The following is a 23,775-nucleotide window of genomic DNA, read 5'->3' as shown; positions in this document are numbered from 1 at the left end:
GGAATGCCTCATCCTGGGAGCAGATGCGGCGGAGGCGAAGGAATTGAGAATAGGGGATAGCATTTTTGCAGGAAGGTGGGAGGGAGGAAGTGTATTCTAGGTAGCTGTGGGAGTCGGTGGGCTTGAAATGGATATCGGTTTCTAGGTGGTTGCCCGAGATGGAGACAGACAGGTCCAGGAAGGTGAGAGAGGTGTTAGAGATGGTCCAGGTGAACTTAAGGTTGGGGTGGAAGGTGTTGGTGAAGTGGATGAACTGTTTGAGCTCCTTGTGGGAGCACGTGGCGGCGCCGATACGGTCATCAATGTAACGGAGGAAGAGGTGGGGTTTTGGGCCAGTGTAGGTACGGAAGAGGGATTGTTCCATGTAACCTACAAAGAGGCAGGCATAGCGTGGGCCCATGCGGGTACCCATGGCCACCCCCTTTGTCTGTAGGAAGTGGGAGGAATTGAAAGAGAAGTTGTTGAGGGTAAGGACGAGTTCGGCTAAGCGGATGAGGGTGTCAGTGGAGTGGAACTGGTTGGGCCTGCAGGACAGAAAGAAGCGGAGGGCCTTTAGGCCATCTGCATGGGGAATGCAGGTGTATAGGGACTGGACGTCCATGGTAAAGCTGAGGTGTTGGGGACCGGGGAATTGGAAGTTCTGGAGGAGGTGGAGGGCGTGGGTGGTGTCACGGACGTAGGTAGGGAGTTCCTGGACCAAGGGGGAGAAAATGGAGTCCAGATAGTTGGAGATAAGTTCGGTAGGGCAGGAGCAGGCGGAAACAATGGGTCGACCAGGGCAGTCAGGTTTGTGGATTTTGGGAAGGAGATAGAAGCGGGCGGTGCGGGGTTGGGGAATGATGAGGTTGGAGGCCGTGGTTGGGAGGTCACCTGAGGTGATGAGGTTGTGGATGGTTTGGGAGATGATGGTTTCGTGCTCGGGGGTGGGGTCATGATCAAGGGGGCGGTAGGAGGAGGTGTCGGAGAGTTGGCGCCTGGCCTCGGTGATGTAGAGGTCAGTGCGCCATACTACAACTGCGCCTCCCTTGTCCGCGGGTTTTATGGTGAGGTTGGGATTGGAGCGGAGGGCTGTACATTCTGCGGGGGAGAGGTTGGAGTGGGTGAAAAGGGTGGAGAGGTTGAGGCGATTGATGTCTCGACGGCAGTTGGAGATGAAGAGATCGAGGGAGGGTAGGAGGCCCTTGGGTGGTGTGCAGGAGGAGGGGGTGTGTTGGAGGCGGGAGAAGGGGTCAGTAGAGGGAGGGTTAGGCTCACGGTTGAAGAAGTAAACGTGGAGGCGGAGGAAAAACTGCTCAATGTCATGATGGTTAGATTTCTTTGCAGGTAACATTAATCTTACCACAAAACCCAGATCCATTCTAATTTTGAGGAAAATTTGTATCTTTATGATTTATTTCCTGGTAATAGGAAGGAATATTTCATGCCTCAGCTCTAGTTTAAAACAGATGGGTCAGACAAATGTACTCTACAGAATAGTCCAGGGAGTACAATATATTAGACAGAGCGATGACTGGCTATGGTATGATTTGTAGCAGAATCTGGCAAGACGTTCAGCAAGGCCCACCTCACTGAGAGAAATTCACTGCAAATTTTCTGCATTTGCCAACCAGCAAAGTGAGTTACTCACTGGATAGCAGCAAGTTGCTATTTAAGGGGGATATTGCTTGTCAAACTCTACTAATGCCAAAACTCACCTTATTCAGCTTCCTATCTTACCAAACACATCAAACAAACCAGATGTCATGTATTCTCGACATGGAAGTCAGTGTGGATACCTGGCGATGTTAGCTTTCTGCTGGCTGTGATCAGGCTCCTAGTAGCTCAGTACCCAATAGCATCGCAGGGCACCATCCATAGCCACCAGCCCCATGCCCCCGTCGTCCACGGACTTTGCCATCGAACATTTGCTAATCCCTTATGGCCATCACGGTAATACTCTGATACACTTGCAGTACACTTAGGAAACATGGACTTGCATTGCAGGATTTGATGGCAATCAGCATTGAAAGGCTGCTACAAGGACACTATATACAGTCAAAAGAAAATCATAAGATTCAATCTAGTGGTTCTGTTCAAGACCATTCATCTATGTTAAATAATTTCTCCATTTTGGAAGGAGTCTGCAAGAAATGCAGTAGTTATGCAAAATGTGTGTCTAACAGCAATGGCAAGAGACATTCTCTTCCACAATCAATGGGGGGCTGGGGGGAAATGGGACATTTTTTGGAGCCCAAAAGATCTATTATTGTGCTGTGTGATACGACTTGGTTGGTGGGATGCAAATTTTGATTTGCTGGTGGGGATTGAGATGCAGTGATAATGTCAGGAGTGTATTTGCAGGATGTAGAAATATACAAAAGCTGGCACTCCTAGCTATGGCTGAATTATTAGGCTTTCCTATGAATACAGCATGACTGGGAAAATGAGCAGAGGTCACGAGGGACAAGATAAGCACTCTGAGTGGGTGGAGGAGCAGGGGGAGAAGCGCTTCAACAGGAGGTCATATCCAGCCAGGATGTATTGGGAGCAATTCACGTACTTGGGACACAGTGAGAAGACATTTAGTCTTCATTACGAAGATCTTCATTGAAATCTACCAATTATACAAGTCACAATTCCAAGCTCAGAACAGTTCAAGGACTGCACTGCCTATGACTGTGAAGGTAAACCAGATCATGATTCTTCATTCTTTGAAAAATTGTCCCAGCCGAGAGAGTGCATGCTGTTTAAAAGACTAATTGCTTAACAGCTATTGCATTATTTTTGCCAGATTAGAGATTCTGTAAAATGTCCTTAGTTCTTACTAAAAACATATTGTCAGACAATTTAATATTCAGTACAATAGTGTTGAACTTCCATCAGCATTTCCCAATCAGCCACCACTTACTCCATTTCTATGGGATGCTCACAGATCTTCCAACAGTCGAAGGTGATGATCATTACAACACATGCAAAAAATGCTTTTGTGTGTTTATTGTTATGAAGAAACAGCACATTCTTAAATTTATTTGATGAATGAATGAGCTTGAATTGAAATGCCATGCAGTGAATTCTCAGCTGAAATGTTTTGGATTTTGAAAAACTTTGCAAAATGCAATCTGTTTTAATAAAAGCTCAGACATTAGATACAAAGACATGTTATTCAAATATTAAAACAATTCCCATAATCATTTTTCACACTTGAAACAAAATTGAATATAAAGCATTAATTTTTTGCATGATCCTTAAACCAGCTGCATAAAATTTGTCACATTCACATTGCCTAACTACAGTAAAAATAGTACACTGAAAGTCACGTTTCAAATACTAAGATGTTATATATTTATTCGAATGATCGGTATTTTATTTTTGTCCGACAAATATGATGACCAAAAAAAAGCTGATGATAAAAATTACACTTCACTCACAGGTTTAAAGGTATAATGACAACTTTAAACCAGCTCTTCTGATTTACGGACTTGTGTGCACAATTCCAAAATACCAAGAATTTAATTTTAAAAAGTTTGAAATTCTGTGAAAAAAAATTATAATTGGTCAACAAGTTAGAGTTTTTGCTATCTGAATCTCATCCAGAACATTCCGGAAAGTCTCCACACTAACTTCTCCTTTTGGATGTTTCATGGCAGCACGCTTCCAAACCTCTTCAAACGTTTCATTTGACATGTTCACTCCAACCTTACAAAATAGTCTCTTAATCTGAAGAAATATAAATGGAAATAGGAAAGTCAATGCAATTTCAAACCCATTTTTTAGACTGACTTTCTGTAAAAAGAGCTGACATTTTGTCGATAATTAAAAATTGAAAAATCTGTAATGATGTATTAAGAAGAAAATCTAATTGGTATTTGCACTAGATAAGACATTCACTTAACAAAATAGAAAGACACTCTATAATTTAGAGACCTTAATTGTGAAATCAAACAATTGAAGAAATCAGTAGCTTACAACAGCTAATGGTTAAAATATTGCCTTGGGTGAAATAGAATGTGCTTGGCGAAAATCTAAATGAACAGCAGATCCACTGAAGTTGCTCTCAGCATAAAAAATTCTAGTAGCTGTTTTAACTTTTCTTGACTGAAGCTCAATTATAGCAATACAAGAGCAGATATTTGACATAAAACATCACTATAAGTTTCTACAAGCTTGTTCATCCAGTTCTACAATCTTTAGTATAATATACAGTTGGCAAAATGGAGCAGCAACTTATTAAATTTGACAGATGCACTGTTTTCTAAGAGACTATTTATAAAGATTTTGCATCAATTCCCATAAGTTAAACACGAGAACAGAAGTAAGACTGCTGAAATGCAAGGTTGAGTCAAGCTCCTGTAACATTTAAACTATGCCTAGCTATTCATTTATATTTGCCATAACCTCCAGGGCTATGGGCCAAGAGCTGGAAAATGGGACTAGTGTAGTCAGAATTTGTTGTCTGGCGTGGACATGATGGGCCAAATGGTCTCCTTGTGTGCTGTAAATGTCTATGAGATATTCAGCTGTAAAGTTTGTACCACGTTCATCAGGTTATGGTTGATCTGAATTGCAGATCTATTTACCTGCCTTAGATCTACACACCTTTATACCAAAAAAAACTTCAAATGTTATTGAAAAATAATGCCAAGCTCAATTTTAAAAATGTCAAATGACCCTACATTGATTTTTCAAGAGTTTTTCTGATTCTCACCAGCTTTTGTTTGTACAGTGAAAGGAGGACCTAGGACCGTCAGCTAGGAGAGTGAGAAATTACTTTTTGAGGCACATCAGAGTGTGACATAGCATTTAGAGGAAACTGTTACATTTTTTACACTTATTGTAATTTCCAATGTGAATTGTTTTCATCCTTAGGCTGTTTACCTGGCAAAGACATTTTGGATATTATTGCAAATACTGTAAGATTCAAGTTGAAATATTTTGTAATTTTTTTAAACAAACATTATGAATAAAGTAATTTTGGGAAAATAAGCTTTTGCTGCTTATCTGGTAAATACTTAAGGTATATTCTATTTTGAAGGTTTAAAATAGAACAGTCACTACTGATAAGATTAACAAAATACATAAAAAAGGAAAAAAATAATCCAGGACAAACATGTCCGTTGTAAGAATTTGCAGCAAGAGGAACTTTAGCTCAGAGTTTATGAGGATAGGATGCAGAAATTGCAACACATCAGGTACGGGGCAAGCTACATGGATATTTTATACCTGGAGACAGTCATATGGATTGCAAGACTTTCCAAAGATGTTTAAAAGAGGAAAAGAATATGTACAATGAGTGTCGGCCTGCTACACATTTTAATGAAAATTTATAGTAGAAAATGAGGAGATGGCAAATGAAATGAACAAATATTTTGCTTCTGTGTTCATTATAGAGGATACAAAAAATTCTGGTAATAGCTGTAAATCAAGACAGAGAGAGAAACCATGGAAATGACAGGCCAGTTAGCTTGATGTTGTCATACAGAAGGTGTTGGAATTACAGGAGAGCACGTAGAAAAACTCCATCAGAGTATCAGAACTCAATCAGAAGTAACCAGGAAGATTCAGCCTGGTTTTATTAAAAGGAAATCAAGTTCATTGAAGGAGTATCAGACCTCGTGCATAGGAGTCTGAAGATACTGTCCTTGAAGTCCTGCCATTGAAAAGCTTACTGCAGAAAGCAGGAGTTCATGGTGTGGGGGTTACACATTATACTTTAGTCATATGGGGCACTGGTGAGACCATGTCTCTATTACTGTGTGCAGTTTGGGTCTCCAACAAATTGGCAGCTATTCAGTGGAGGTTTACTAGATTAATACCTAGGATGAGTGCATTATCTTATGAGGAAAGGTTGGACAACAATCTAAGCTTGCTTCCACTGGAGTTCAAAGAATGAGGTGTGACTTGATTTTCTTCATTCATTCATGGCATGTGGGCATTGCTGGCTAGACTAGCATGTATTGCCCATCCCTAACCCCCAGAGGGCAGTTAAGAGTCAACCATATTGCTGTGGGTTTGGAGTCACAAGTGGACCAAACCAGGTAGAAATGGCATTGGTGAACCAGATGGGTTTTAGTCATCATTAGACTCTTAATTCCAGATTTTTATTCATTTCAAACATTTCCTGGGTCTCTGGATTAACAGTCTAGCGATAATACCACTAGGCCATCGCCTCCCCTTACTGAAGTACATAAAACCCTTAATGATTTTGATAAGATGGATGTGGTAAGGATGTTTCTTTTTAGGAATGTTCTAGAACTATTTAAAAATTAAGTGTCACCCTTATACGATGGAAAAGAAATATTTCTCTCTGAGGGTTGTCTGACTTTGGAACTCTCTTCCTCAGAAAGCAGTGGAGGTGGAGTCAACAAATATTTTTATGGCAGTGATAGATAGATTCTTATTATACAGGGAATAAATATTATTAGGGGAAGATGGGAATATGGAATTCAAAATGCAAACAGATCATCCATAAACTGACTGTATAGTGGAATAGGTTCGAGGGGCCAAATGGGCAATTTCTGCTCCCAACTTGTTTATTATTTTTGTTGATAAGAATTGTTTCCTGATTTCAACGTTAATTTAAAGTTTGTGCTTTTTATTCTGAATTCCCCTATCATAGGAAACAGAGAGGGAGAGTTAATAGCCACACACTATATTAAGGTGAAAATGCTGCCTTCTGAATTGAACATTGATCATGGGAAAACGATTATTTACTTCCATTTACGTGGAACTACACCCTCAGCAAATTAAGTTTTAAAAATATTGTGTAATGTAGGCTAAGGCTTGGATTAGCTTGGCTGGAACTCCATCTGGACCAGCTGGCTTCCTATGTTTAATTCAGCTGAGCTCTTGGAAGACTCCCCATGGTTGGATCACAGGAAGTTTTCTCGCCAATAAAACTTCAGTAAATGGGAAAAGTCCATATCATCAGCAATATCTGCAAATTAGTTTTTACTGACATTGTAATGGAGAATGACTGGGACTGATCAGACCACTATTCGGAGAGCAACACCTTCTGTTCCAATCTCAGTGAGCAAGGCAAACAACCCCAGTCTTCTAACCATTTTAATGGTTAACCAGAGAATGTCAGCCCATCCCACTCAATCTCTCCTTATAGGTCAGTCCTCTCATCCCAGGAATCAATCTGATGAACTGTTGCTATACTCATGTGCAAGGCCAAAAAAAAACAGACACCACAGCAGACACTGTAATTGAAAATGTGATATCACTAAACATAGTATTGGAAATGAGATTTCCTTATGTCCTTATGTTGATTTCTTTTGAAATTAAGAGTAACATATGATTTGCCATAGCCTTCATTCTACAGAAGTTCACAATACCTTCTCTATCTGAGCCAGTATGACACACCAAAAGGCAGCTAATGGGTGACAAGGACTATCCAATGACCATATGGTTCATGACACCAGTACATAATCCACAAAGATGCACATAACTGAAGGCATGCTGCTGCACAATGTGGGAAAAGGAGATAACTGATGTGCCTAAGCAATGCTTCTTCTGCCTGGACAACAGTGAGGAGTGCTGGAGTAATCTGCAGAACACATATCAAGATTCATCGTGGTACACTACATGGCATACATAACCTCACCATCATAAGGACACAGTTCTTGCCAATAGCTACTTCGCTATCAGCTGAGGAACTGGGGGACCAAAAGGACAGAACGAGGAAGAAAAGATTACAAGAAGACAGAAAGGACAAATCAAACAACAGCCTGACCTGGCTGTTCACGATCAACTCTTACAAGACTGGTGATGGAGGGTTGTTTTTCAGACTGGAGGCCAGTGACCTTGTTTGTCTAGAGGACCTCCTGATCCAAAGTACATATATAACCTCATTCTCACGCAGCACCTCCTCTGCCCAGGCTTCCAAGGAAAAGTCTTGAAGCTGTATTCTGTCATGTTGTGTCATAATTCAGCATTCCTCTTGCTTAAATTCTCAGTAACCATTTCCAACACATGCTCCAGTCCAAATGAGCATCCCCTTTAAGAGGTGCAGTTTGGCTTTAAATGATGCTTCCTGCTCCTGGCATATAGTTACCCAACAGAACAAATAGTGCAGGTGTACACTATTATTGTCTAAATGAGTAAAAAGTGCAAAGTTTGCATGCTGGCTGCATCAAAAGGAATGAACTAGGTTAATGGCACATCCCAATTGTTTTACGGCCTTATTAAATGTAGCGGCCAGAGCATTATCTTGAAATGCTGTACCAAATTCCTAACATGCATTCCACGTAGTGAAGCTTCACTCTAATGGTCTAAGATATTTATTCACTTGCAGACATCCTATTCAGATTTTATCTCAGCTCACTTTAAATATACTTGCTATTACATAGGATAACATATGAATATTGTACTGAAGAAGAGTCAACAGGACTCAAAATATTAACTCAGTATTCTACAACAGATGCTGCCAGACCGGCTGGGTTTCTCCATTACTTTCTGTTTTTGTTTGTTTTAGATCTGCAGCATCCAGAGTTTTATCTAAATAAAGTCATATCTTCAATTTCTGATCAATGTTGAAAATTATTCAAAACTTCCTTCATTTGGACCAGGTAAAAAGAGTTAAAATCAATGACTTACCTCTTCCTTGGACCTATCCATGAACATATCCTTCTCGTAAACTTCTCTCTGGGCAAACACTGAAGGATTTAGCAAGGCAGAAGCATTTGCTTCATCACCATAGTTAATTGTATCACTGACACGACGAAAGCGAGGTGCTGCCAAATCAGTACGTATCGTAGGTACACCGCAGGTTCGATAATCTGTTCAAATTAAAATATTTGATTATCGCATAAACAAAATTTTGAACGAAACCAGTCTTTAAATAATACATATACACTTTCCAAGCAATGTCACAAAAATGAATTGTAATTCTTTTCTCCACAATATGGTTATTGGATGTCAGTTCATAATTTTCACAGAACATAGAACACAGAACAGTGCTGCACAGGAACAGATCCTTCGGCCCACCATGTTTGTGCCAACCGTGACACCATTCAAAAATAATCCCATCTGACTGCACATGGTCTGTACCCTTTATTGCCTGCCTGATCATGCACCTGTCTAAATGCATCTTAAACGTTGCTGTTGTATCTGCGTCTATCACCTCCCCAGCAGCTCGTTCCAGTCTCTATGACTCTAGAGACGTACAGCGTGGAAACAAATCCTTCTGTCCAACTCATCCATGCCGACCACATATCCTAAATTAATCTAGTTCCATTTGCCAGCATTTGGCCCATATCCCTCTAAACCCTTCCTATTCATATACCCATCCAAATGACTTTTACATGTTGTAATTGTACCAGCCTCCACCACTTCCTCTGGCACAACCCTTAGGAGTAGTACCCCTTAGTCCCTTATAAATCTTTCCCTTCTCACCTTAAACCTGTGCCCTCTAGTTCTGGACTCCCACACCCCAGGGAAAAGCCCTTGGCTATTCACTCTATCCATGCCGCTCATGACTTTATCAACTCTATAAGGTCACTCCTCAGCCTTACCATCCTCCAAGTAAAAAACTTGCCTTGCATATCTCCTTTAAAGTTTACCCCTTTCACATTAAACTTCTGTCCCTAGTATTTGACACTGCCATTTTCACTCTGAGAAAAAGGCTCTGGCTATTCACCCAACCCATGCCTCTCATTACTTTATATACTTCTATCAGGTCACCCCTCAGCCTCTGATGATCTAGCAAAAACAATCAAAGTTTGTTCAACCTCTCCTTATAGCTAATATACTGCAATCCAGGGAAGTTCCTGGTAAACCTCTTTTGCACTCTCTCCAAATTTTCCACATCCTTCCTATATTGAGGCAACCACAACTGCACACAATATTCCATTTGTGGCCTAACTTAAGCTTTACACAGCTGCAACATTCAGTTACAATATTTTTCAGCTCTTCTCAGTTATTCATGATATTACAGTTCTAGACAAGAAAAATCAAGCTAAAGCTTATAATAAAAGCAAAAATATTTCCAATGCTGGAAATTTAAAATGAAAACAGAAAATGCTCAAAATATTCAGCAATAGTTCTGAAGAAAGGTCCTTGACCTGCTGACCTGACACATTTGTTCTTGATTCTCTCTCATGAACACTGTTAGACCTGCTGCGCATTTCCAGCATTTCTTGTTTTTAGTCAAGCAGAAATGTTAGCTTTTTGTATCTGTACAATGAGGCAGTACATACTAAAAAAAATTAATCATAACCAGAAATATTTTATGGGGTTGTTTTCAAAAGAACTTAAAGGAATCAATTCTTAACTATGTTTTTTTTAATTATTTAAAATATTTTCTACTTTCTTAATTTTCACTAGCTGTTACCTTATTGGATACATTTTCACCGTCATCACATTCTGTGCTGAGCTTCATACACATGACAGCATACATCAGAAATCCACCCAGTCAGCTCCATAATATCCCATCCATTCAAATTAACAGGTGGGGGCTATTCCCTCAGGTGAAACAGACGATAATGATGAAACTTGATGGCAATTTTTATGGGTGCGTAGAATTAGTAACTGGAAACATTCACGAATTAGACTTGAGAATTGTGGACCAAGAGATAGGGCTTAAAGTAAATGTGTTAAAGGAAAATAGATTTTTAGAAAATCCGTTTTGTGAGAGAATTGTGGAACAAATTGCCAATGGTGATGCTGGAATGGAATTCCATGGTTCTGACAAAGAGTTGGATGCATTCTTCTTAAGGAAAGATGGCAAATTATAGATTCCAAGATCACAGGAAGGGAACTGATTCGTATTTTGGAAGAGTAAGCTAGTTGGATAAAGAAAACCTGGAATTTCTTTGGGAGTTCACCCCATCTCCTGCAGTGAGATTGACAGACATCCAACTAAACGGCTATTTATACCATTTCTGCAGAGATTCTAATAATCTGGCTTCAGTGTCATAGCAAGGGTTTGAGAGAACACCATAGTGGTTCTGCCCCAGGATACTTTTCTGGAAGCATAAATTGCTATTTTAACGTGAAAACTGTGTGAAATCAGAGCCTTTGCAGATGAAAATTTATCAGGTTTTTAAAATCTTTTTGTACTTTTTGTTTCATTTTTCTTTAAAAGGAAACTATTCTGTGAAGTAATTTTCTTTAATTTTTAGGGATCTGCAGGCTGAGATAGGTCCAAAGGTCAGATTAAGTGGTCATGGTGATTATAAAGTTATAACTCTTTTTAACTGCAATCTAATCACGTTTCCATTTAAATTTTCTTCTGTTTCTTGTTTCCTTGAGGGCTGATATGGTGCTGTGGTAGTGTTCCCCCCTGAACCAGAAGGCCCAGTTTCAAGTCCCACCTGCTCCAGGGGTAGGCAACAATATCACTTTTTCGCTTTCTTTACTTTCAGGCATATTCATGAATAGTTTCTGTATTTTTATTCAATTATTTGAATATGTCTTTGTATTCCTCAAACTGCTCTTGAAATTAGTAACAGATTGTAAATTTATTTTTTTCTGACAGAGTCAATGGCGTTGGGCTGTAAAATTTGAAATCAGGGATTCCATTCCAGCAACCAACCATTGGTCCAAACTTGTTTTATATACATTCACAGCATGAGGGCATCGCTGGCTAGGTCAGCATTATTGCCCCTAAATGCCCAATGCTGTGGGTCTGGAGTCACATGTAGCCAGACAAGGTAAGGATGGCCGTTTTCTTCCCTACAGGACATTAATGAACCAGATGGGTTTTTCCTGACAATTGGCAATTGATTCATAGTCTTATTAGACTCTTAATTCCAGATTTTATTGAATTCAAATCCCACCATTTGCCAAGGCGTGATTCAAACCTGAATTTGAACATTACCTGGGTTTCTGGATTAACAGTCCAGTGATAATACCACTAGGCCATCATCTCCCCCAACTTGCAACTGCCTTTAGTGGTGTTGGCAGCACATCACAGCTAACTACTTAACTTCTATTTTTGACACATTGTTTAAATATTTTTCTTCAAGAATTAAACTCAGTTACTGATGCTACTTCATTAGTCACTTTGTGGTAGTACATTCCTGTTGTGTAATAATAACTACTCCAACCCACAATTTTTCTAATCAACCTGTTCAGAGACTTTATTACACACCTTTGGAGCAGTTGGGACTTGAACCTGGGCCCCTCAGTTCAGGGGTAGGGAAACTAACTCTGAGCCACAACAAGCCACCTTCTAAATGATACAAGTGTTGGAAATTTAGTCCCTTGTTATTACTTAATTGACTCAAAGCAATGGAAAATGATTTGATTCCCATAAACAAGAAATGCTTATTCTGATTTTTAAATTGCCAGTTGGAATCGTGTCAACACAATCTATATGCACCAAACCATTGTTCAAAAAAAAACACTGGAGAAGATCACCAAAAGAAGCATCATTTTTACAAATACATTTCCAAATACAGAGCTATGAACAGCAGCATTGTTCCTAGCAGATCCTTTGCAGTGACAAAGTCTGACACTGACCCACTTATGAACATTCTAAATCATCCTTCTGTCACCTGATCTCACTTCTCCTTTCCTCCCACTTGCTGTCTCCTGTTTGTGACATTCTCTCCCAGCTACTTCTTCCCTCTTTCCCAATTATTACTTTATCTCCAGTTTGCTTCCTCCCATCTTCCAGAATCTAACTGAAAAACAGTGGCTTAAAATTGAAATCCTCTTCCCAAGTGGGCTGCCTGGATGGTCTCCAGAAAACAACTGAAGCTCACGAGGTCTCAAGTGAATGAAGCATGAGGCCTGACAATGGGTGTGCCCCAGGTGTTTCTTGTTCCAATTCTTGTCCCATTTCTAGGCCATGGTGTAGAACAGAGGGTTTTTGAAAATTCTCGACGCGAAAATACAATTTCAAATAGTTAACCGACTAAATAGTCACCAACTGGAAGTTTTTGCTTCAGAAGAAAAAAGTTATATATCTTAAGACTGAGCTTAATAGAAATAAATTTCCACAAGGTAAGCTGCGTCACATTCATGTCAGTGAAGATTTGCAAGCTTTGGCAGAAGACTAGTGCAGCTAACTGTGGAATAACTGAGTAAACTAGAAACAATGATAAGAATGAAAATGCTGCAAAAACTTAGTAGGACAGGCAGCATCTGTGGAAATAAATTAGAAAAGGTAGAGGGATTACTCTTAATTAATGATGGTACAAAGGCAATAGAGAAGGATGGCCTAAGATCAGGAAACTAGGTTTTAGAAGTGCAGAGATGAAAAATGATAATGGAAACCAGTGGAGTTACTTTCCAAAAGCATTTGATAAAAAGCCACATCAAAGAGTATTGCAGAAAATAGGCTTTGTCATGGTTAAAGGATTGGCTAGCTCACAGAAAACAGGCTAGGAATAAATAGGTCTTGTTCTGGGGGCAAGATGTAATAGAGGTGCCCCACAGAGATCAGTGCTAGAGTTTCAACCTTTCACAATTTACATAAATTACCCGGATGATGGGACCAAAGTTATGTTGCTAAACTTGACACAAAGATAAATAGAAATGTAAGTTGCAAAGATCATGTACTTTAAGGGAGAGGTGATTATTTTTGAGAATATTAATAACTTCTTGCAATTATGCTTGTGAGTGCAAATTGCCCTTATCTCAACAGAAGTACAAAAGATATAGGTCCGTTGTGACTGCATGAGAATGAAAAAAGCAACTCCCAAAAATCAAGAAATAGCCCCTGAGAAAATCTCAAGTAGAGCTCTAGAAAATTACAGTGTGCCCCCAACAGTGATCGGTGAATGCAGTATACTAAACTGAAGGAAGTACAAGTTAATTGCTGTTTCACTTAAAAGGAGTGTTTGAGATCTTGGAAAGTTAGACAGGCAAAGACAAAAGGGCAGAAATTCCATTTACAATTTCATGGAAGGTGTTATAGCAAAGGGAGGAATGAGTGGGGATGTCTTAGAAGTGGCCTAAGATGTCATGAAGGAAACAGTCACAATGGAATGCTGAAAGGGAGAGCTGGGGAACATGGGTTTGGTGGTTGCATCATACTGTAACTGGTGGAAATGGTGGAACATGACCTGGTGAATATGGAGCTGAGTGGGGTAAAAGGTGAGCACAAGGTGATCCCTATTGTTGTGTTTGGAAGGAGAGTAAGATGTAGACAGAAGTGCATGAAATAAATTAGACATGTTGGTGGGCCGTGTCAACCAAGCTAGATATGCACACTCAGTTCAGAAAACAGGTTGATGGGGTGAATCTTACATTTTGTTCGTAAAGTGTGAGTTATGTCAAGTTTTTGGATGGATTCTCACCATGAGATGCATCTTACCATACCCCACCATTTTCTCTCTGAAATGTCACAATCACTATACTCTTACTGTATCACATCCCAACAAGTCTCACACTCTATTGCTTTCACTATTTGCCTGCAGTATCTTCCCTATTCATTCTCAACAACCCCAACTTCACTAAGCCCACACTCCATCTGCCCCGCCTACTCAATTGCTCAGGACACCTCCTACACACACACACACACACACACACACCAGTGATATCTGAGCCATTTACTTTCATCTCTTGTAATCCTTGTCCCTCTCTCATTCCAGGAGGGAAAAAGCCCACAACAGAGCAAAGAGTCAAAATGGGTGGTGGGCTCAATGCCTCACACCTTTTGAGGAAAGCATCCTGACTCTCTCCGATCAGCTCCAAGCTCCTGGACTGGTATCGGAGGCTGCCCTTGGCTTACCGTATTGGCGCCCCTGGCTGAAGGCTAGCCCTCCTGACTTGACTGAGGACTGCTGACAGCCATGGCAAGCTTCCTATGATAAACAGCATGGCAAGATAAAAGTAATGTGAGCTTGGTATCTCTGGCTCAGGGGAGAAAGGACACAAAGTCAAGGCAAGGTAACACAAAGCAGGGATTCTATGAACCTTCAGGTAGGCTCAGAGGGAGTGAATGCTATGACCGTGAGCAAAGAGCCCAGAGATGCTGCCTGGTCCAGTCTATGAGCTGAAGCCATGTACCTGAGTGCACAGGGCACCTGCTGCATCATTACTATGATCGTTGCCGGTGAAAAGCGAGTGAAGAAGCGCCTTGTAAGTGGATTAGAGAGGTGCATTGAGGATCCTTTGTGTCTGGCACATGTCAGATGCCAATGTCCATGGGCATGGAGTATATGAGGCCTGTGGTCATGGAGTTTATCTGAGATGTTGGGGCCCAGTATCTGACTCAAATGACAAGTGGCAAGCTGAGGAAAGGTGAAGTGTCAGCATGTGTAAAGGAAGTGGCGCTGCCAGGTGGGTAGATAGGGAGGTCGCGTGCCAGGCTGGTGATAGGATTAGGGTGCCAGTTAACAACATGAGCACTTAGTGTGGGTTGCCTGGAGGATGGAGAGTTTTTGAGTCAGGCCGGAGTTGGGCATGATATGGAGAGTGCAGCAGGATCAGATTAGGATGGGAGACAGGGGTCTTGATGGGTCCAGCAGGGTTAGATTAGGCCGGGCCAGGCACTGCTAGGGGGCGGTGGTGGGGGTGAGGGTAAGGGTATCAGGACCAGCAGGATGGGTGAGGGTGTCAGCCCCACTGAAATCGGGTCCTGCTGCATTGTGGGGTAACTGGGGAGGGATCTTGGGTCCAGAAATGTGGGGTCAGAAAGAGGTGAAGGGGGATCAGTTCCAGTGGAGTTGGGTCTTACAACATTGTGGAGTTGGCAGGTCCAGCAGGGTGAGAGCAGGCAGAGGTGAGACAGTCACATCCAAAGGGGCAGGTTGAAATGTGGGGTAGATAGGTCATCTCCACCAGTGGCCTGTGGCTCATGTTAGAGGGCATTAAGGGCTTAGTGAAGTGTACTTGGGTGAATCATTTGTATAGTTACCCAGGAATTCAAGTAGGCTTTTCCTGGGTAATTGTTATGCTTACGTGTGTCTGGACCTTCCAAATTGTTTAAATTTTTTGATAAATCCTAGAAGCACAGTAATTGCCCATTAGAAAATTCAATTGTTTGGGAAATTCCCAGAGTCAGGTGCATCAGGATTCCTCAGAGTCCTGACGTGCAACTCCATTCTATGCTGCTGCAAAGACCCTCTTGCCTTCAGAATATCCGGGCCAAATTTATTGAAACCTTCCACTTCAAGGTGAAAGCGCATGGTGCCACCGATGCATAAGCAGGACTGGAATAATGAATGTTCCACATATCCCACAAAATGGCAGGTACAACTGGATCCATGTAGGTATCTTTTATTTGGAATAAGTGAGTACAAATAAACTGAACCAGGCTGAGGGAACGTGGTGATGGATGGGAACTGGTTCGGTTTCCATTCAAGGAAGCGGACTCTGAGACCATCACAGTGCAAGGGGATTAACCATTCCTAGTGCAGAAATAATAAGGTTAGGAAACTGGAAACTGTTGAAATGACATAGGGGATCAGAACAGACATGAATATTGGGAAACTGAGATTACAGTTGATATGGAAATAAATAAGGTCAGTTGGCAGAAACAGTCTGAAATAATGAGTCAACTGGATCTGTTTTGCTTGTAGAACTTAACAGTGAGGGTAGGAGTGGGTTATTTGAGTCTGGGGGCACTGGATGGAAAATCTGTAGAGGAGAGAAGGTCAGTGACAGTTCTGGTCACAACAGCTTGATGTTTGGAAGTGGCGTCCTGATCTAGAAGGAGGTAGAGGATTACCTTGAGGAAAGGGAGTAAGGAAGAATGCTGGGCTCACTCATTCAACTCTAATAAAAGGGAAGGTGCTTTAGCCAAATGGCAATAATCTCCTTTGCAAATTGAGTTGGCCACATCAACAGTGTTAAAGACACAGTAAAACTATCAACACCATTTTGAAGTCAATACTGCCTATTAACAGAGACAAAGGCAGTCAAAATCAACTCCAACATAACCAATACACTACATTGGTGCCCAGGGATAAATATTTTCATAGGAGTAATTTTGTTCATTATGCTTAATTGTATGCAAGTAGCAGCATCATCCAGGGATTCTTTTGTATGTCTATAAATAGACACACAGGGCAGAATCTTAAAGGGGCCATGAACAAGATGGGCTATGTTGAGTAATTTCGCAGATTCACTGAGAGGACTAATAAGGCCTATCTCCTCATCAGGAACAACTTGCTCATTTTTTAATGCAGTTCCAGGAGTCAAGGCGAGATTCTCACTAGGCAGCAGTGAGTTGCCTGCTGGGGGTGTTATTGCTGGTTAGTGACTTTACTAACTGCAGATTTTGCCTCATTGTTATGCAGCTTTCCATTGTACCAACCACCATGAGAAAACTGAATGCAAGAATTCTCAGCATGGAAGTCTGAGCAGATACCTGGCTATTTCAGCTCACCGTTTACTCCAAAGGCCTGCCAAGTTGGACACCATATACCACCGATGATTGGGCACAGTCTACATACACCCCATCTCCATAGACATTGACATCCAACAAATGCCAGCCTCTAGGAATGCTCACAACACATCTCTGATCCACTTCAAGATACTTCCTTATTTCCAGACCTCGGGGCACATCGGCCAATGTCATTGCAATGCTGGAGGAAGGACACTTTGCGTTTAGCAACATGTACCCAGTTCATGGACTGGACCAAGCTACATCTCCAGGCTGCATGCTCACTGTCTTAGCACTCACTCACTTTCACCCTATCTTGATGCTCATGACATCCTTGTCTTACCGTTTTGAACCTTGCCCCTCAACCAGAGATACCAGGCTCCCAGTAGTGCTGTTTGGCTGCGCAGTTTAGTGCACACACAAAGCCAAAAAGCATGTCTTGGTTGTCAGCAGGTCCTCAGTCAAGTTGACCGAGATAACCTTCACTCAGGGGGTCCTAGCATATGAAGTCAAGAGTGATCCACGGTGAGTCACTGACTCGGGATGTCCAGAGTCAGAATCCTCTCCTCATAAGGAGTGAGGAGCCGAATGCTGGGCACCATACCATCCCATTTTGACTCTTTCTGTCCTATTGGGGGTAATTTTCCTCCTGAAATGACAGACAGATATTAAGAGAAATGAAAGCGGGTGGCACAGGTATTACTTTTGGTGCAGGTGGGGTGCAGATCCCAAGTAAGTAAGGCAGTGCAGTGGGCATGCAGGCCCAGTGATGTGGGGAGTTGGAGAGGGTAGAGTGAGTGAGGGGAGATGTTGAAGGTAGTAGTGAGACTTGTAGAGCATGAGTCTTGGTGGGAGGTGGATGCAGTAGCAGAGTCAGAGTGAGTGTGAGATAGCAGAGAGAACAGTAGGGGCCAGGTGGTATTATTGCTGGGCTGTTAATTCAGACACCAGCGTAATGTTCTGGGGACCTGGGTTCAAATCCCACCATGGCAGATGGTGGAATGTGAATTCAATAAATATCTGGAATTAAGAGTCTACTGATGACTTTGAATCCATTGTTGATTGTTGGAAAACCCCATCTGGTTCACGGAAGTCCTTTAGGGAAAGAAACTGCCGTCCTTGCCTAGTCCAGCCTGAATGCAACTCCAGTTCCATAGCAACGTGGTTGAGTTGGAATTAGGGATGGGCAATAAATGCAAGCCTAGCCAGCGAGGCCCTCAGCCTGTGAAGGAATTTTAAAAAAAAGAGGTGGTAGCACTTACACTGGTCATACACCATCTTTCCACACTGCTGTGCATTCCTCCACCTGGCTAGGACTGCACTAAGCTGGGTGGCAAGCTCAGACCAAACTGACATGGCCTGGTGTTGTGGTTGTCTCTGCTGATCCTATGGGAAGAGGACAGCCCATTTCTGTGCCCCCAATTCACCAGGACCTCCAGGTCCTGCCCACAAAGCAAGGCACCAATTTTCCTTTTGCTGCCTCATCCAGGGTAGATGTCAGGAACCATGCAGGACGTCTCCAAACTAACAGTGTTTGTCCACGTGCAAAACAATGTTTTAAAGATGCGCGGATGCCCGGAATACCAGTCCATTCCAGGATATCCTAGCAGTGGTGAGCTGTTCCAGCAAGTGGGAGCATCAGGCTATATTCAGAGAGGGGTGCCACATGAATGGGTGGGATAGGTCAGTAGTTAATGAGGCAAATTTGGTAAGATGTAGCAAGAGAACTCACTAGGCCTTGCAAAGAGAAAATCTCCATGAAACTCAATGAAATTTACACTTAGTCAAAACAAAATTAGATTTGGCCCAGATTGGAAGCATAGAATTGAGTTTGGAAGCATATGCTTGTAATGTGTAGCTCTGTAAATAAATGCTTATAAATATTAACACTGGCTCTAGTTCAACCCTTCACCAACTGACTTGCTGGATTATAATAGGACTAACTGAATCGCTAAATTATACGCATAATATCTAATACCTAGTTAACTTTTACATAGACTAAAACTTCTATTTCAAGGCATCAAAATTCACCTCAGGTGATGGTGCAGAATGGGTGATATCAGATTGGCTGCCCTACAGTACATGATATTTAATTCTATTGATTGCAATGTGACTGAATATCAGATTTAATTATTATGAGATGCTGTACATATTTGCACAAATGTCCAAGACAAATTTCTACCTAAAAATGCAGATTACAGATAATGCAAATTCACATGTTCAATAATTAATCTTCAAACCATGAAATCATATACTTCATATAAAAGCAGAACTGTTCACTTTTGTAAAATAAACATTTACAAGATAAACGATAAACAGACTTAGGTATTGCTACTTGCCAGATGGTGAATAACTCCCTACAACTCCATTGATCAATGAAGAAGTTTTCCAATAATGTCCATTAGACCTATCTTCTTTTCGAGTTATAGTTCTGAGTGTCTTGGCCGAGCTTCCAATATCTAGAGGTACAATATCTTCAGATGCAACCAGCGCATTGCCATCTTCAGTTGGCAAGTTTCCTGATGGAAAAATCATTTCTGTTCACTGAACAAGCATACAATTGTTAAAACTATAATCAACCAGTTCAAAACTCTTGTACCTTTTGTAATAATCTTTTGCTCAATTTCTCCCAAAGGCATTTTATCTTTCCAATTCAGAAAATTTGCAAATTCCAAGAAGTTAATTGTTCCTTTGCCTTCAGTATCACAATATTCAATTAATTGGTCAATCAGTTTGGGGTCTAAATTCAAGTTAAACTGTATGCAGACATCTCGTAGTTCTTCTCGGTCAATTTTTCCATCACCGTTCTGGACAAAAGCACGGAAAACAAAATAAGAAATCACTGCACGATATTCTAAAAATGGTGTAGCTCAATTTTTATAAAGAAAGGCAATACAAGTTATCTGGATTACTCTGCTCAATATCTAACTACATTAATATTAAGATGCTCATATGCACTATTCAGGGGCCTACTATGAATTATTAAAAATTGCAAGTAATAAAGCCTGCGCATTTTCACTTGATTTTGCAACATTATGCTCCTGACCATTATAAATGCGTACTGCATGTGGCAATGGAGAAATCAATACTCGAAGCCTCAAAAAATCCCTTGAAAAACAGGGAATTACACATTGGGTATGAATCAGCATGGATGTGGGTAGTCATCATTTTGACATGGGGTTTGCACTGACAATGAGCATCTTAAAGTCCTACATATCTTTGCAATATCTTGCCAGTTTCACTTGCTTGATTCCTTGCACCTGATTACAGGGTACCAGTAAGTAACATGCATTTGGGTGACGGGAAATGGAGCCTGATTATGAAGAGGGAACGACTGTATGCCCAACATAATTTTTCAGGCCGAAGAAATGGAGTTGGTGCATACAATGGTACAATTCAATGTCACAGTTTACATGTACAGGAATTCAAGAGATCAACTGCTATGGTTTTTTATCCATTCAGTTTAGTGAACAAGGTGAGTTCGGGGGGTGGCGGTAGAGTGAAATTGCTGGGTCTTGGGTGGCGTTTTCAAACACCCATACATGGCAGGCGAGGCTCAGAAATGAAACTTATTCAGTCAGACTTCTTGAGATTTTCTGTCTTCAAATTGGGCCTAAGAAGCTGTTTCTCTCACAAAGGTGCCAGTCAGCTACTTAGCTGTGAACGACAAAGAGAAAACAACCAAATATAAAGGATTCGTTGACCAACATGGCTATAGAATTCAAGTTGCAGAGTTAGGAAAGGCAGATTTATAAAGCAGGAGCTCCAAACTCCAAAATTTGACAGAACAATCAGACAACACAGGCCTGCACATGACTGGCTCATATGCAGCGACATGCATCATACATTCAAAGGAAGTTGTGACCCCCAGAAATCTAGCTGGCTGCCAGTCAAAGAATGCTACCAGCCAGGATGGAAGCTTCTGGCACAACAAATCACTTAGAATGAGAGGCAGATTAGACTAAGAAGTAGCGTGGTGCACACTCAAGCTGTCAACACAAACAGCACAAGAGAAAATAAACGCAGTACACAAGCATGCACATTCGTGTAAAGAAGGGCAAAAAGTGATCATCTTCTATATGCAAGATCACATTCATTAACCATACCTCAGCAGTTAAAGGGAATAAGAGCAAAGATCTCATTCAGAAGAGAGGAAGGAACTGCAATAATCCAGTCGACATTCTCCGGAATTCCTCTTCAACCGCTAAGATAATGAAGCTAGCCATGAGGAAGTTGCATTAAGCCATTATGCTTCAAAATCGAATAAATCCTCTCTCTCTTTGGAACTTGTCAAGTTTCCTTCCAAGTACTGAATGTTGAAGTCAGGTAGTCAAGACAACTCTGCTTCCCTGCAAAGAGTTAAACTTTCAAGTACCTGACCGAGCTTTCTGTCTTTGGATTTTATGCACCATCTGTCTAGTTCTCACTATTCATATCCATGACATCCATCTCAAATGACCTATCCAATTCCTTCATCATATCCCCTTTAAGCCTAATTCTGTCCAAGTAGCTCCAACTCAAAGCCTGTCCTCAAAACTAATGGCTGTAAAATTATTTTTGTTTGAGTTAACCTGCTTGAATGGTCTTAACCATAACAGTAATCTTGAAAGAAAAATGAAAATGTATTGCTTATTATAATTGGACGAAGGGAGGGGAAAGAGTGGTCATGTAGTGGGAATGTCAGTAGATTAATAAGAGATCCAAGCTTATGCTCTGGGGAGATGTGATCAAATCCCAGCACAGCAGCTTGTGGAATTTAAATTTGATTCATAATTCTGGAATATAAAACTGGTTGCAGTAATGGCTACCACAAAAAATAATCAATTGTCCCACCTAGATGAAAAAGAAATCTGTCACCTTTACTCAACTGGCCTACATGTGACACCAGATCCACAGTATGGTCATCAACTCCTAACTGTCCTCTGCAATGGTCTAACGAGCCATTCAATTCAAGGGCATTTAAAGATAGAAAACAAATGCTGGTCATTCCAGCAACACCACATGTTATGAAAGAATAGAAAGACAAAATGCTAAAGACTGAATACTAGCTGCTGGATATTCCTTGTCGGCAAGAGCAAGAAAAACAGTTGGCTCAGTCTATGTGGCTGGAAGACCTGTCTCCATTTCCTTCTTTGCTCATTTTTCTGAGGACAGGGAAGGAAGTAGGGTTGCTCCTATTAAGGACCTGATATAAATCACTGTGGACTCAGGAAAGAACCTGTCTCCAGTACGTTTTATTAATTTTAAGAAATGTGGGTAGATTTCAGCAGCTGCCTAGTGTCAGAGGCATTATTTGGAGATGAGAGGAATTTAAAAGTTAAGTAAAAATGAGTCTTCAATTTGAAACGGCTTCTTCTTTTGTCATTAGCTTCCATTACAGGTTTGGCAAGAGCCAGCATTGAACTTTGCCAGTTCCTGGCATCACCTGACATTTTATGAGCATTGGTGCAGTAGGCAAGACTATTTGGATTCCAAGTTGTCGCCCATTTAAGACAAAGATGTAGGAACAATTTCTTTCTCTCAGAGGGTTGTGAATCTTTAGAATTCTCTTCCTCAAAAGGCAGTGGATGCAGAACCTTTAAGTATTTGAAGGCAAAGGTAGATAGATTGTGGATCACCAAGGGGATGTGCAAGAATATAGGGTTGAATTAAAATCAGATCAGCCATGATCTTGGTGAATGGCAGAGCAGGCTTGAAGGACAGAGTGATCTACTCGTTTTTTATGATTGTATGGTCATATTCTCATGCAGGCAAAGAAGACAGTGAAGAGAGTTTTAAGATAAGGTAACCTCTCTTGCCACACTCCAACAGGAAGATCTTTCTTCCCTCCCTCATGAGTGCCAGACCCATCAGCTCCCTGAGACACAATGGCAGACTGTGGCATAAACTCTTTCCCTTAGGGCAAGTATCAGCCACAGTGATGGCTGACCTGAGTGTCTGGGACTTACTTCCATTCATGCTCCTGTTATTTTTCATCGAAAGGAAAGCTGTCTCCATGGGAAAATGCAAAATACAGTCATGTAGCCACCAGAGGTGGGTTTCTAAAACAAAAGCAGATGCCACTTCTGTTTTCGGTCTCCCTTGCAAAGGTGCATCATCTCGAGGTGATGGGGAAGGTAATGGAAAGAGCAAAAAATCAAGCAGGTAAGCATCAACGCGATACTCCCTTCTGTCTCACTACCTTAACAATTAAATTCTGGGCAGGCAGGTCCATGGTCGACATTGCCAACCGGCCACCAACTAAGGCCCTTTCATGGTCAATCACTTAGAAGCCTCAATCCACCATCAGCCTGATCGACTTTGTTCACAGCAGATGAGAAAAGTAGCAGTCTTCCTGAAACGTAAAACGGGGCAGCCTGCTCACTGAATGCACAGAGTTCAGGTCTTGATTTACCCTAGTCTGGGGGCAGTAAGCATCATGGATGGGGTCTTGAAAGGTGGCTGCTGAAAGCTTCAATCTTCCCTTGACCTCCCTCTCTCCCTGCCCCCTCTCGTGTGGTCCCCATCCCTAAAAA

At 41.4% G+C, this 23,775-nt stretch overlaps 1 protein-coding gene across 1 annotated transcript in view; it reads right to left on the bottom strand.

Moving 5' to 3' along the window:
* Window positions 1-3,142: 3,142 nt before the first annotated feature.
* Window positions 3,143-23,775, bottom strand: part of efhb (EF-hand domain family, member B) — a 60,105-nt gene continuing 39,472 nt past the window's right edge. The window contains exons 10-13 of the mRNA XM_020520738.2: window positions 19,860-20,067; window positions 19,600-19,779; window positions 8,578-8,759; window positions 3,143-3,696 (exon numbers count right to left, since the gene is read on the bottom strand). Of these exons, the coding sequence (XP_020376327.2) occupies window positions 3,535-3,696; window positions 8,578-8,759; window positions 19,600-19,779; window positions 19,860-20,067 (732 nt within the window). The 3' untranslated portion in view covers window positions 3,143-3,534. The remainder of the gene's footprint in view (window positions 3,697-8,577; window positions 8,760-19,599; window positions 19,780-19,859; window positions 20,068-23,775) is intronic.

The sequence above is a fragment of the Rhincodon typus genome, chromosome 2 (assembly GCF_021869965.1).
Source record: "Rhincodon typus isolate 14 chromosome 2, sRhiTyp1.1, whole genome shotgun sequence".
Classification (NCBI taxonomy): domain Eukaryota; kingdom Metazoa; phylum Chordata; class Chondrichthyes; order Orectolobiformes; family Rhincodontidae; genus Rhincodon; species Rhincodon typus.
This window is presented reverse-complemented; position numbering and strand designations above follow the sequence as displayed.